Source organism: Dendrobates tinctorius, unplaced genomic scaffold, assembly GCF_039654945.1.
Source record: "Dendrobates tinctorius isolate UK_male_01 unplaced genomic scaffold, ASM3965494v1 ptg000077l, whole genome shotgun sequence".
In the NCBI taxonomy this organism is placed as follows: Eukaryota; Metazoa; Chordata; class Amphibia; order Anura; family Dendrobatidae; genus Dendrobates; species Dendrobates tinctorius.
This window is the reverse complement of record NW_027361745.1, coordinates 432,569-446,032: the sequence shown is the minus strand read 5'-3', so window position 1 is coordinate 446,032 and position 13,464 is coordinate 432,569. Positions and strand designations below refer to the sequence as shown.

The 13,464-nt window shown below is 48.1% G+C and overlaps 1 protein-coding gene across 1 annotated transcript in view; it reads right to left on the bottom strand.

The window, feature by feature from the left end:
• Window positions 1-13,464, bottom strand: part of LOC141096670 (uncharacterized) — a 48,868-nt gene that overhangs the window by 9,419 nt on the left and 25,985 nt on the right. Inside the window, exons 5-8 of the mRNA XM_073583388.1 lie at window positions 10,007-10,111; window positions 5,612-5,680; window positions 5,313-5,384; window positions 4,853-4,960 (exon numbers count right to left, since the gene is read on the bottom strand). Coding sequence (XP_073439489.1) covers window positions 4,853-4,960; window positions 5,313-5,384; window positions 5,612-5,680; window positions 10,007-10,111 — 354 coding nt within the window. The remainder of the gene's footprint in view (window positions 1-4,852; window positions 4,961-5,312; window positions 5,385-5,611; window positions 5,681-10,006; window positions 10,112-13,464) is intronic.

The following is a 13,464-nucleotide window of genomic DNA, read 5'->3' as shown; positions in this document are numbered from 1 at the left end:
GTAGGTTGTGATCAGACAGGGGGAGGGATGAGTTAGTGAAATTAGTAAGGGAACAGAGGGGGGTAAAGATGAGGTCCAGCTTGTGGCCATCTTTGTGAGTGGCCGTGGAGGACCATTGAGTGAGGCCAAAGGAGGCAGTCAACGATAAAAGTTTAGAGGCAGCTGAGGTGGAGACGTCAATGGGGATGTTGAAGTCACCCACGATGATAGTGGAGATGTCAGCAGAAAGGAAATGAAGTATTCAGGTGGTGAAGTGGTCGAGGAAAGTGGAGATGGCTAGTTCTGGGGGATGGTAGATGACAGCCAGCTGGAAGTTAGAGGGGGAGTAGATGCTGACGGAGTGCACCTCAAATGAGGGAAGAGTAGCGGAGGGTGGTAGCAGAATTGGGGTAAAGGAGAAGGTATCGGACAGGAGCAAGCCTACTCCTCCATCACGTTTGATGCTGGAGCGAGGGGTGTGAGAGAGATTGAGTCCGCCATAGGAAAGCGCAGCTGGAGAGATAGAGTCAGAGGAGGTGAACCAGGTTTCAGTGATGTCAAGGAAGAAGAGTGTGTTGGTGACAAAGATGTCTTAGATAAATGACAGTTTGTTGCAGACAAAGCGTGAGTTCCATAGTGCTCCAGGTAAGGGGACCGGGGGAGTGGGGGCTGGATGAATGGGTATGAGGTTATCATGGTTACAAAAACGTGTAGAGGATCGTGGCTGAGTGTTAGAAATGAGTGTGGGGATTTGATGAGGAGGGCCAGGATTTGGGGATACATCACCAGCAATGAGGAGTAGCAGACAGAGTGTTATAAGGTGAAAGTAGGATAGAACATGATGTGGCCGTGTGTGTCTGAAGAAAAAGGATTGTATGTGGAGGAACAGTTCTGAGGAGGAGGTGAGCTGGCTGAGGAGCATGGAGGGACATTACCACAATGAATTTTAAACAAAACAATTCAGATGCAGTTGAAGGTCAGACTTTCAGCTTCATTTGAGGGTATCCACATTAAATTGGATGAAGGGTTTAGGCGTTTCAGCTCCTTAACATGTGCCACCCTGTTGTTTTTTTATATATATATATATATATATATATATATATACATATATATATATATACACACACACATACTGTACATACACACACAGCGGGTGAAATAAGTATTGAACACGTCCCTAATTTTCTAAGGAAATCTATTTCTAAAGACGCTATAGACATGATATTCTTCCCACATGTCGGTAACAACCCGTCCAATCCACACAGGTAAGAAATCATCCCTAGATGTCCATAAAGTATATGTAATAATGAGAAATGACACTGGGAAAAAGTATTCAACACTCTTGTTGAAATTTATTTAAAGGGAACCTGTCATCAAGAATAACGCTGCTAGTCTGCAAATATGGGGTTAATCTGCAGGCTAGCAGCGTTATGATGCTGTCCAGCGCCTGCACACAGCCGAATGCAGCGGGGAGAAAATGATCTTTATTCTCACCACCAGCATTTGGTATTCAGTCAAAGGGGCGGCACTGGTTCAGACACCGCTGTTACGAACGGGTAGCTGAGGAGGAAATAAAAAACAACACAAAACCAAAGAGGTTGGTAACTATGCAGACTGCAGACCCCTGATCCTAACACGCAACTAGCAGCAGTCGTGGAGCATTCCTACGGTGGTCCTAGACACCTCGTCACAACCGGAGAAACTAAATAAGTCTAAAGCAGGAAAAGGGGAAAACTAACTGCCCCAGAGCAGACCCCAAAGGAGAGACAGCCCCCTACATGTATTGACGGTGAAAAAAGATGAAAACACAAACAAAGGCAGGAAAATAGGCTGAGCAAACAATGGGGCCAGACTAACTAGAAAGGACAGGAAAGGAAAGACACTGTCTGCAATCTGCCAAAAAACCCTACAAAATGTCCAACACAACTGATAGCAAAATTAACCCTGAAGTTACTAGACTTCTCCCACTATATCAGCACTCTGAAATATTCTGAGACAGAGCAAAAAGAGGCCAATCTAATAAGGGACAAAAAAAAAAGGCAATTTGGCAAATAAGAGTGGAAATTCAGCACAGCCCAGCCGGGCTGGCTGACCACACAAAAAACTGAAAAGACCAACAAGAGCAAGTGTGAACATTAGCAAAAAACAAACTTATCTTTAGAAGACTGGAACAGAGCTGAGTCCTAGACCTGAGAAACAGACTGAATCACCAGCAACAGGATAGGGAGTCGGCTGTCTTATATCCAGTCTGATACTCCAGAGATCCAATCACTATCTTCCTCACCAGGTAACAGATCACTACCACTCAAACCAACCTCACCACCTCCCGTCACCACCAGAGGGAGAACGGAAGGGGAACTCTCAACTGGTGGAGCAGAAAATGAGCTCATAACACACCGCTCTGAGTATGCACATTGTAACCGCTCCCCTGGCCTTGACTGACAGCCAGACACAATGTAGAGCAGTGTCAGTCAGGGCCGGAGCGCGGTTACAGCGGTCGCACTGTATACTCAGAGCGGTGACTGAACCAGAGTTGCCCCTATGACTGAATACCGTACGCTGGCTGGGAGAATAAAGATCATTTTCTCCCACTGCATTTGGCTGTGTGCAGGTGCGGGACAGCATCATTATGCTGTTAACCTGCAGATTAACCCCATATTTTAAGGTTAACAGCGTTATTCCTGGTGACAGGTTCCCTTTAATTAAATTTCAATAAGAATACTCAATACTTCAACCATATGAAATTTGCCAGTGCCGTATGCTGAAAAACAGCCCCACACCATGATGTTCCCACCTCCACACTTCACTGTTGGTATGGTGTTTTGGAGTGATATGCAGAGCCTTTTGGCCTTCAAAAATGGTGGGTATTATGACTTCCAAGGAGTTCAATTTTGTTCTCATCATTTTGGTCTCATTTGACCAGACTATATTCTCCCTGTATTTCACCAACTTGTACCAATGTTTATGAGCAAACAGTAAAAACGCTTGAACGTGCTTTTTGTTCAGCATTGTCACAACCAAGTTGTGACAATGCCTCCATGATGGGGATCATTGTCCTGTTGGAGAAACCATGACCTGGGTCTCAGACCGAGCTTTCTGACACTCAGAAGAAGCACATATCACCCTGGAATGATAGCCTTGAGATTTCATTGCACCCTGCACATCATCAAGACCCTCTGTTCCAAATGCAGCAATACAGACCCAAAACATCCCCGAGCTCCTCCATGTGTCACGGTAGGTACAATGTTCTTTTTATTTGTTCCTTCATTTTTGCATCTGAACATAGAGCTGATGTGACACCAGAAAGCTCTAGTTTTGTCTTATACTCTATGTCCAAAGGATGTTTACTCAGAAGCTTTGTGACTTGTCAATATGCATTTTTGCAAATTCCTGTCTTGCTTTTTTATGATTTGCTTTCAGCAGCGGTTTCCTCCTCTGTCGTTTTCCATGAAGTCCATTTTGGCCAAAACAGTGATGGATGGTGTGACCTGACACTGATGGTCCATAAACTTGGAGTTCACCTATAATCTCTTTACAAGTTGTTCTGGGCTCAGTGGTTCCCATCCATCTCTTTAATTTGTCATCAGTTTTCCTCTCGCGGCCACAACCTGGGAGGTCGGCTACAGTCCCATAGACCTTACACTTCTGGATAATATGTAGTAACAGGAACATCGAGTTGTTTGGAGACGTCTTCTAGTCTTTACCTACAACATGTTTGTCTGTAATTCTCTTACTAATCTCCTGAAAACTCTCTCCTGAGCTTTCTTTGCTCCATGTTCAGAACGGTACACAGCACGATACCAAACAGAACAATGACTACTTTTCACCCCTTATTTAAGCACCGGCTGATTACAAGTTTGTAGACACCAGTGATGCTGACTGAAAGGACACAGATTAGTTTCACTCATTCCTATGGTCAAATTATTTTCAATCTTTTCTTTTACTAGTTTGTGGAAATTAGGAAAAACGAGACTCTGCCCCTATAGATTCATTGGTATTCACGTCCTTAGGAAATGAAAGTAATTGAGCAGTCAGATGTCGGTTGTTGCCAAGAGGCCCTTTGTTCCCTATGATTTGTCAGCTCAGGTTCAGGTGTGATGGACCTCCAGATGTTGCCCAGAGAAGACCCCCAAACACAATACTATAATCACTAATGAACAAAACCTAAGACAGAAAAATGAGCGTATACCTTGCTGTAAGTAAGTAAGTAGTAATAATACATGGAAATAACATAGGGTACGTAATAAAAAAAAGTGTAAAAGCCATCCAACCGCGACAAGGTGAACCCATCAGGACAGTCCTATCCTCTAGTGTTAAAAGTTCACCTTGTGTTAGATGACTTCAATGTAGATGGGGCCGAGAAGCATCGGGACCGACTGTTCAGGCACCCAATCATGTGAAACTATATAGATCTAATACTTAGCTAAAAAAGGGGAAAAGCCCCTGTGTTTACAAGAAAATAAAGCAAAACCAAAGCAATGTGGGCCCCTTTTCATCTATATAGCCTCCCATGGCTGGGTGCCTGAGTCATCTGGCCTCGGTCCTGCTCAGCCGCATCATTTGATACAAGGTGAGGTTTTAATACTAGGGGTTAGGAGCGTCCCAATGGGTACACCTTGTTGCGGTGGGATGGCTTTTACCAAGCATTTACCAGGTCCCCCTGGTTATTTCCATGTACTATTACTATTTTCTTACTTACAGCAGGGCACATCCACTTTTTGTTTCGATATTAGGCTTTACCTGTTAAATGGCCACAATGTGAACATGCTCCTATTGCCTGTGGATTCACTATAACTCCACCCTGGCTGCTAAAAGATCTGACGACAGCTCATCTGACATCTCCAGGGCATTAAGGTTGTCAGTGGACACTCACCAAAGGATAAAAGCCCAACGACGACAGGAAACAGGACCTGAATCAGCAGCGTGAAGGCGCTCCACAGAAACCAAGCGATCCACTTACATCTGGAACAAAGGTCGTCACCTAGACAGGAGGAAAAATGGCAAAATGTTTCTATAGGGTCGGACATTTTCTTTACAACATATTCCTAAGGACCCGGTTCATTAAGGCTGGATTATTGCACCACACGTCTAATGATGGCAGAGCTGGAATCAGCTTGCATCCGCCTCTGTGGAAAGGTTACTCCAGTCAGGGACTGGAGTACATTTCTGGCATAAGTTTTGAAGAATTTGCCGGGTGGCCTTCGCCACCTCCTATCCCATCCCCCAACTCTGCCCATGTTGATGTCATTAGAAGGGGCTGGCATAAAAATCAGAGTTCTGGTGAAAACACCTTCATGAATTGAGCCCTGAACCTTAACAAACATAAAACTTACTGCAACACGAGCAGCAGAAGAAAATCTTCCTGAAGCAGATGAGAGAGCGTCTCAGAAAAGAATCCAGGACTCCTGCAACATTAAAGTAACAGTCTGAAAAAATGTGATGTATTGTCCTAGACCAGGACCCAGATAGCCGTCACCCGCACTGATACACTGTAACAAACCAGCAGCTGCTCAGAGTTATTCCCTGCAGGGAATATTCATGATATAAATCAATACCGGCCATCATGTGCGTCGGTAATCGGCCCCCACGGATCTGAGGCTTTATATATGAAGACATGAAGTGGATCACTCACCAAAAGATCTCACTGTGTCAGCGAAGAGGATGCTAGGGATCACAATCAGGATCCAGGCGAGAGAAATTCCTAAGGGAAGAAAGAAGATTTCTCATTTTATTGGTAGATAACAGGTGACCTGAACGGGAAATCACACCCTAACCTTCCTATGTAATATGTGCACAGATCCCCCCGGATCCTCTGATTGTTACCAGTGAACGGGAATATTCCTGTCCACAACCGGATTCTGACAAGTGGTCCAACAGCTGAGGGCTTGTTACAATGTCTGAGTGCAGGCAATCCTGTGGGAGAAAGTATGTCCCCCTTTACCCTAATTACTGTATAGAGGGTTGGGCCCCATCTGGTGGTACTGGATGGATTTGGGGCTCGGCGGTGCCTTTATGCAGGAATCTCCAGATCAAAGGTTGGAGCTAAGGCCTCTATCACATTTCAGTCTTTTGACGTCAGTTGAAATCCGCCGTTTTTAGAAAAAAAAAGAATCCGCCATTTTCCAGAGTTGTGTTTCTCTAAATATCATACACTAAATCCTTTTTCACACTTTCACAGTTTGGAACTGATGTCAAACGACTGAAGTGTGAAAGAGGCCTTAGACCTCAGGTTTAGTTACAGTTCAGAGCAGCCATCATTGGAGTTAGAAGTTCAGGGGCAACAAGTTACTGCAGCAGTACAGAAGTATCAATATCACACGCCCCCCGAGGAAGATTAGACGAAACGTGCGTCGGGGTTGGAAGGACGGCATCAGCACTGCAGCACTTTATCTACTTTTGAGCGCTACTGCACTTTGAATATATAAATTGAGGTAATATGCATTATGGATATTTGTAAGCTTAGTTAGGCACCGCGCTTGTTAATTTTGCAGCAATTGGTTCTTTTGTATATTAAGAGATGTATGTCAATAAAGCATGATTTTTTAACGGACCTTTTGCTATTTGGTTCTTTTGTGGTGTATTGGACACTTTTTTATGTCCAGAATTACACAGGTGGTTTTCTGAAGCAGTACGGAGCCTGAAAAGGAGGCAATCAAATGATTTTAGTGTATTAAGGGCCCGTTACACCCTGCGATATCGCTAGCAATATCGCTATAATGTCACTGGTTTTGTGACGCAGCAGAGATATTGCTAGCGATATTGCTACATGTGATACTTACCTCCGACCGGCTCCCCCGCTGTCTGCGCTGATCGCGCGAGAATGTCCTGGGCTGTTTCTCGTCGGCCGCCTCCTGCTGGGCTTCTTGCTGGCGCCGACGAGCGACGCGTGGACGCAGGCGGGAGGACGTCAGGATCGCCACGTCTGACAGGTAAGTAGCGACCCCCGACCCCTGCGATGTCGCTGTTGAGATCTGTCTGTGTGGCGGCTCACTAGCGACCACTTAGCGATGCACCAGCGATCCATATCGTTGTCGGGATCGCTGGTGCATCGCTAAGTGTAACGGTACCCATAGTGGCTGAATCTGCTAGGTAGGGATTACTGGAAGAAGATGGCCGTGGTGACATCTGAGTGACGTCTACAGAAGACAAAGGGGGACTGATGTGTGAGAGACTGCCGGGAGCAAAAAGAAAGGCCAACTTGGATGTGAGGAGTTGCCCTGTATAGAGGAACCTGTGAAAAGTGTCAGCAATGGAGGCTTACTGACTGAATACTGAGGCTTCCCCGGGAGGCAGGGCCAGCATTAGGGGCAGGAAGACCAGGCAGCCGCCTAAGGCCCCGCTCCTCCAGGGGCCCCCAGCCAGTGGCCGCTATGGGGCCCCTGAGTAAGAGGGGCTCAGCACTGCCCCCTCCCCGCATTGCGCATTCAACTTATCGGCATCATAGATGCTGATACAGTTGAAAGCAGTGATGGAGGAGAGAGTGTCACGTGACACTACCTCTCCCATCACTTCATCTCTGCCTGTGACTCAGCCTGTTTCAGCAGTGGAGCTGGTGAGATGCTGAGATTCTCTGCAGAAGCCAGAGCAGCAGGGGGACAAGGAGGAGAGGTAATTGAAGTGTGTATGTGTGTGTGTGTGCCTGCATTATAGTGTGTGTGTGTGTGTGTGTGTGTCTGCTGCGTGATAGTGTGTGGGGGGGGACTGCACTATACTGTGTGAGTGGAGGGACTGCACTATACTGTGTGTGGGGGGGACTGCACTATACTGTGTGGGGGGGACTACACTATACTGTGTGTGTGGGGGACACTATACTGTGTGAGGGGGCTGCATTATATACTGTGTGTGGGGGGGCTGCATTATTGTGTGTGGGGGCTGCATTACAGTGTGTGAGTCTGCATTATAGTGTGTGTATGTTTATGTGTGTATGTGTGTGTCTGCATTTTAATGTATGTGTGTGTCTGCATTATAGTGTGTGTGTGTGCTCCACTATAGTGTGAGTGTGGGGGCTGCACTATACTGTGTGTGGGGGGACTGCACTATACTGTGTGTGTGGGGGGCCTGCATTATACCACAGTATGTGGGGGGGCTACATTATACTGTGTGGGAGGGTTGCACTATACTGTGTGTGTGTTTTTGTGGGGGCTGCATCATGCTGTGTGTAGGGCTGCATTATACTCTGAGGGGGCTGCTTTATACTCTGGGGGCTGCATTATACTCTGAGGGGGCTGCATTATACCGTGTGAGGGGAGGGCTGCATTATACTCTTAGGGAGCTGCATTATACTGTGTGTGGGGGCTGCACTATACTGTATGTGGGGGACTGCACTATATTGTGTGCAGGGCTGCATTATACTCTGAGGGGGCTGTTTTATACTCTAATGAGCTGCTTTATACTCTGGTGGCTGCATTATACTGTGTGTTGGGGGCTGCACTATACTGTGTGTGTTTGTGGGGGGGCTGAATTATACTGTGTGGGGGTGGGGCCTGCATTATACTGTGTGTGGAGGGGCTGCATTATAGTGTGTGTGGGGGCTGCACTATACTGTGTGTTTGTGGGAGTGGGGCCTGCATTACACTGTGTGTGTGGGACTGCATTATACTCTGAGGGGGGCTGCAGTATACTCTATGAAGGGGGCTGCAGTATACTCTATAAGGGGGGCTGCAGTATATTCTTTGGGGGCTGCATTATACTCTACGAAGGACCATGGGGAGTACATTTTACTATATGTACTATATGGGACCTGTATTGTACTGTATCAAGGACTATCTACACCAATCATTCTTCCTCAGCTGGAGTAAGGGTAGCGCTGGAGTCCTGGGTTCAAGTCCCACCAAGGACAACATCTGCAAGGAGTTTGTATGTTCTCCCAGAGTTTGCGTGGGTTTCCTCCAGGCACTCCGGTTTCCTCCCACACTCCAAAGACATACTGATAGGGAATTTAGATTGTGAGCCCCATCGGGGACAGTGATGATAATGTGTGCAAACTGTAAAGCGCTGCGGAATATGTTAGCGCTATATAAAAATAAAGATTTTTATTATTTAACACATGCGGATTCATCTGCATTCAACAGCCAGCAGCGGACATGTGCTGAGTCGAAAGCGCTGCCAATTACTGAATGTGTGCACATACCCTAAAGAGACCGGGAAACAAGCATCGAACGACTTCAATATTGTCAATCACGCTTATTTAGCAGCCTGAACTTAGCACTTGTAAATACAACAGAAATGTTTCTGTCTGATGGTGCGATATATTAGCATTTGGGGCCACTTTTGCCCAGGGCCCCACTTTGTCTAAAACCGGCCCTGTCGGGAGGAACACAGGAGGAAGCTGCTGGAACATTACTGGTGTGTGACATGGACAGGTGAAGGTGTTTTCTCCTCAGCACTGGCTCGACCTAGATCAGCTCCTCAGCACTGGCACCACCTACATCAACTCCTCAGCACTGTCCCCATCGACATCAGCTCCTCAGCACTGGCTCCTCATTCATCAACTCCTCAGCACTGGCTCCTCCTACATCAGCTCCTCAGCACTGGCTCCACTTATATTAGCTCCTTAGCACTGGCTCCATCTACATCAGTTCCTCAGCACTGGCTCCTCCTACATCAGCTCCTCAGCACTGGCTCCTCCTACATCAGCTCCTCAGCTCTGGCTCCTCCTACATCAGCTCCTCAGCTCCTCAGCACTGGCTCCACTTACTTCAGCTGCTCAGCACTGGATCCTGCTACATCAGTTCCTCAGCACTGGCTCCACTTACTTCAGTTCCTCAGCACTGGCTCAGCTGTATAGTGTGAGGTATAAATGGTGGTTTTGCACTGTTTAGTATATATGGTGCTTAATGCACCCACATTGCGGTATATATCATGGATTAGGTAATGTGATCGATCATTTGATTCTTCTACAAAATGTTGGGAACACATGAAGATGAAGCCACCAAGATAAAATCCAGATTGACAAGAAAAAAAATCTCCAGAATGAAGCACATAGTGACTGATATCAGTGATATATTACACCGCCATTTGTTCTTACCGCTGAGCATGATGCTGATGCTGCAGATCTCCGTTAGGGCTGTGATGACGTAATTGATCCTCCAGGCGACATTCACTCTCCGATCATCCACCTTGTAGCGGGATCCTAGTCATATAAAAACATATACTGTGTGAGAGGAAACCTCCGACATATGGATCTATAGTGCCCCGAGAATTATCAAGAGCGACTATGTCTACGGTGACGTGACGGCGGTCAGTGACTGGACACACCAGGCATCATTTATTGTATAACCACTTCTTCAAGTCCACCCACAAATAAGAAATCCACATTGTCCGTCGTACGGCCACAGAGTCACAACGGTTTTCAGTACAGACTTGAAATCCATATTGCATAGAAAAATTAAATTAGATGTCTGCTTATTTTTTTGTTCTTTAAAAAAGGCTTAGAATGTCAGCAGCACTGACACCGCCTACCGCTCCTGTCCAGCCACCCCTGCTCTGACGCTCCTGTCCAGCCACCCCTGCTCTGACGCTCCTGTCCAGCCACCCCTGCTCTGATGCTCCTGTCCAGCCACCCCTGCTCTGACGCTCCTGTCCAGCCACCCCTGCTCTGACGCTCCTGTCCAGCCACCCCTGCTCTGACGCTCCTGTCCAGCCACCCCTGCTCTGACGCTCCTGTCCAGCCACCCCTGCTCTGACGCTCCTGTCCAGCCACCCCTGCTCTGATGCTCCTGTCCAGCCACCCCTGCTCTGACGCTCCTGTCCAGCCACCCCTGCTCTGACGCTCCTGTCCAGCCACCCCTGCTCTGACGCTCCTGTCCAGCCACCCCTGCTCTGACGCTCCTGTCCAGCCACCCCTGCTCTGACGCTCCTGTCCAGCCACCCCTGCTCTGACTCTCCTGTCCAGCCACCCCTGCTCTGACGCTCCTGTCCAGCCACCCCTGCTCTGACCCTCCTGTCCAGCCACCCCTGCTCTGACGCTCCTGTCCAGCCACCCCTGCTCTGACGCTCCTGTCCAGCCACCCCTGCTCTGACGCTCCTGTCCAGCCACCCCTGCTCTGACGCTCCTGTCCAGCCACCCCTGCTCTGACGCTCCTGTCCAGCCACCCCTGCTCTGACGCTCCTGTCCAGCCACCCCTGCTCTGACGCTCCTGTCCAGCCACCCTTGGTCTGACGCTCCTGCTCCATCATCAGTCTCCATTTCCAGCTGCAGAGATGACATCCTGACCCAGGGACATGATAATGGAAGCCAATCACTGGCTGAAGTGGGTGATCGGCTAAGCACTTACATTCTGCGTGTCGAGAGGGGTCAGAAAGTAGAGACCGATGGAAGACCCATGACGTGTCATGATGGCTGTAGCCAAAAAATTTTAAATTTGCTGACACTTGAAAATTCAAATAATTTGCAACTCGCTTTTCGCATATTGCCCAAGTTGTTCTCTGCTGTTTTACACACTTCAGAAGATTGCAACAGTCAGGGAAGAATACCATGACTTCATAAGTGTCCAGGGTTTTGTATAAAACTTTGCAGCCACATGGTATATCACAGCCCATCAGAAGGGACAATAATAGTCTGTGTAAAAGCAGAGGCAGGGAATGCAGCAGACATTATGGTGTGAATCTGGACAGTGACATGATATCAGAGCTTACCGCTTAGTAATAGGAAGAGAAAGCCATAACAGACTGAAGAGACTGCACAGATAGTGTGTGACAGAACAGCAGTAAAGAAGATTAGAGAGAGGGGAAATTATAATATTACAGATTTAACTGATAGGGAGATATAGCAGAATCAGTGCCTCTGTGAGGCAGGAGAGAGTCAGTGCGTCTGTGAGGCAGGAGAGAGTCAGTGCGTCTGTGAGGCAGGAGAGAGTCAGTGCATCTGTGAGGCAGGAGAGGGTCAGTGTGTCTGTGAGGCAGCAGGGGCCTGAGACTGCAGGACTTAGACCCAAATCAAGGACTGTGAGCTGTTTCCGGTGTGGGAGGATGCCCCCCCCCCCCCCCCGAGTGTCCTGGCCGGAACCAAGGGGACCGTCATTTAGGTTCCACGGGAATCTGTTTCCGACGGACCACTGAGACTGACAACTGGGCTGGGGGAGGAGCCTATATAAAAGGGGCGGGGAACGCTAGTCAGAGTGAGTCAGCAAAACGGGAGAGAAGGAGCAGGAGACCGTGGGAGCGCCTGAAAGCCAGAGCCTGCCCGCTGCTGCCCGCAGCCATTCCGCTCCCGACCGTGGCTGCAGCTTGTTCATTGCTGTCTGCGGCCACCATTACCCCGCTCCAGTCCGTGGCAAGCCGCGGACCCTCTATTGCAGCCGCTGGCTGCGCCGGTGGCCTACCAACCGCCACCCAGCACCGCCGCTGCTTGCACCTGTCCGGGGACTGCGGCCTCGACTCTCCCACCCCTGGCAGCGTTCTGCTGCCTCTGCTGAGGGACCCTCCGTCAAAGAACTCTTCTAGGGCCTGTTGTGCCCTTGCTCATTCTGAGTGTCGGAACGCTCGAAGACTTCACCAGATCCTCCACAGCTGGGCCCAGAGGCTGCTACGCCAAAGTACTGTCATCCAGGACGCCAAGGGACGTTAGGACGGATAAGTGACACTATATAACTAAGGACCCGTAGTCGGCCCTATAGTGACCGCCCTTTGCCGAAGTAGTCGTGTTCTCATACATCAGTGTTTGCTTGTATTGAGTCCCTGTGAGGACAATTCCTGTTATTTGTTTGGTTGCTTAGACTATCCCTACGGATATAAAACTATAAAAGTTATTACCTAAAGTTCAATCCGTCTCGCGTCTCGTCACTGCATCCCGCGTACCTGCACGTACCACATTGGGATGGTTGGGACTAGAGATGAGCTAATCGATTCCCTGGTCCAGTGTCCAGGTCAATGGTCCCGGGCGGCTGGACGGGAGGCCGCAAATCTCTCACCTTCCCGAGTACCCAGAGGCTATTGATCACCCAGGGGCGGTAAACCTCATCTGTGCATCCGGTTTACCGCCAACTTCACAGAACTTTCTCATCCTTATGTAGCGTCACTACTATACAACATCTGACATCCAGTGTCTTTAAGGGAAGTCTCACATGTCCAATTAATTCCCCAGTAGTGTACATTCGGAGCGGCTGTATTAGCAGCACTCCGGCTGTAAACTAATTGATGATGATTTACGCCGTGGGACGTGACTGAGCGCCGGACAGGTATGGATATTGTTGGTTTATTAATTTATAATTTTTTACAGGAGAACGATGGTGTTGATGTGGAATTAGGAGTATAATAAAGATTTAAACACTGTATGTGGTGTATTCTTTCATTAAAATACTTTGTTCTTATTGTGTGTTTATTTAACCCTTGAATAACTCTAGGATTAGTAATGGATTGGTGTCTTATTGACACCTCTTCATTACTAACCCAGGCTTAATGTCACCTTACAATAGCAAGGCGACATTAACCCCTTATTAACCCCACTTGCCACCACTACAGGGCAGTGGGAAGAACCCGACAAAG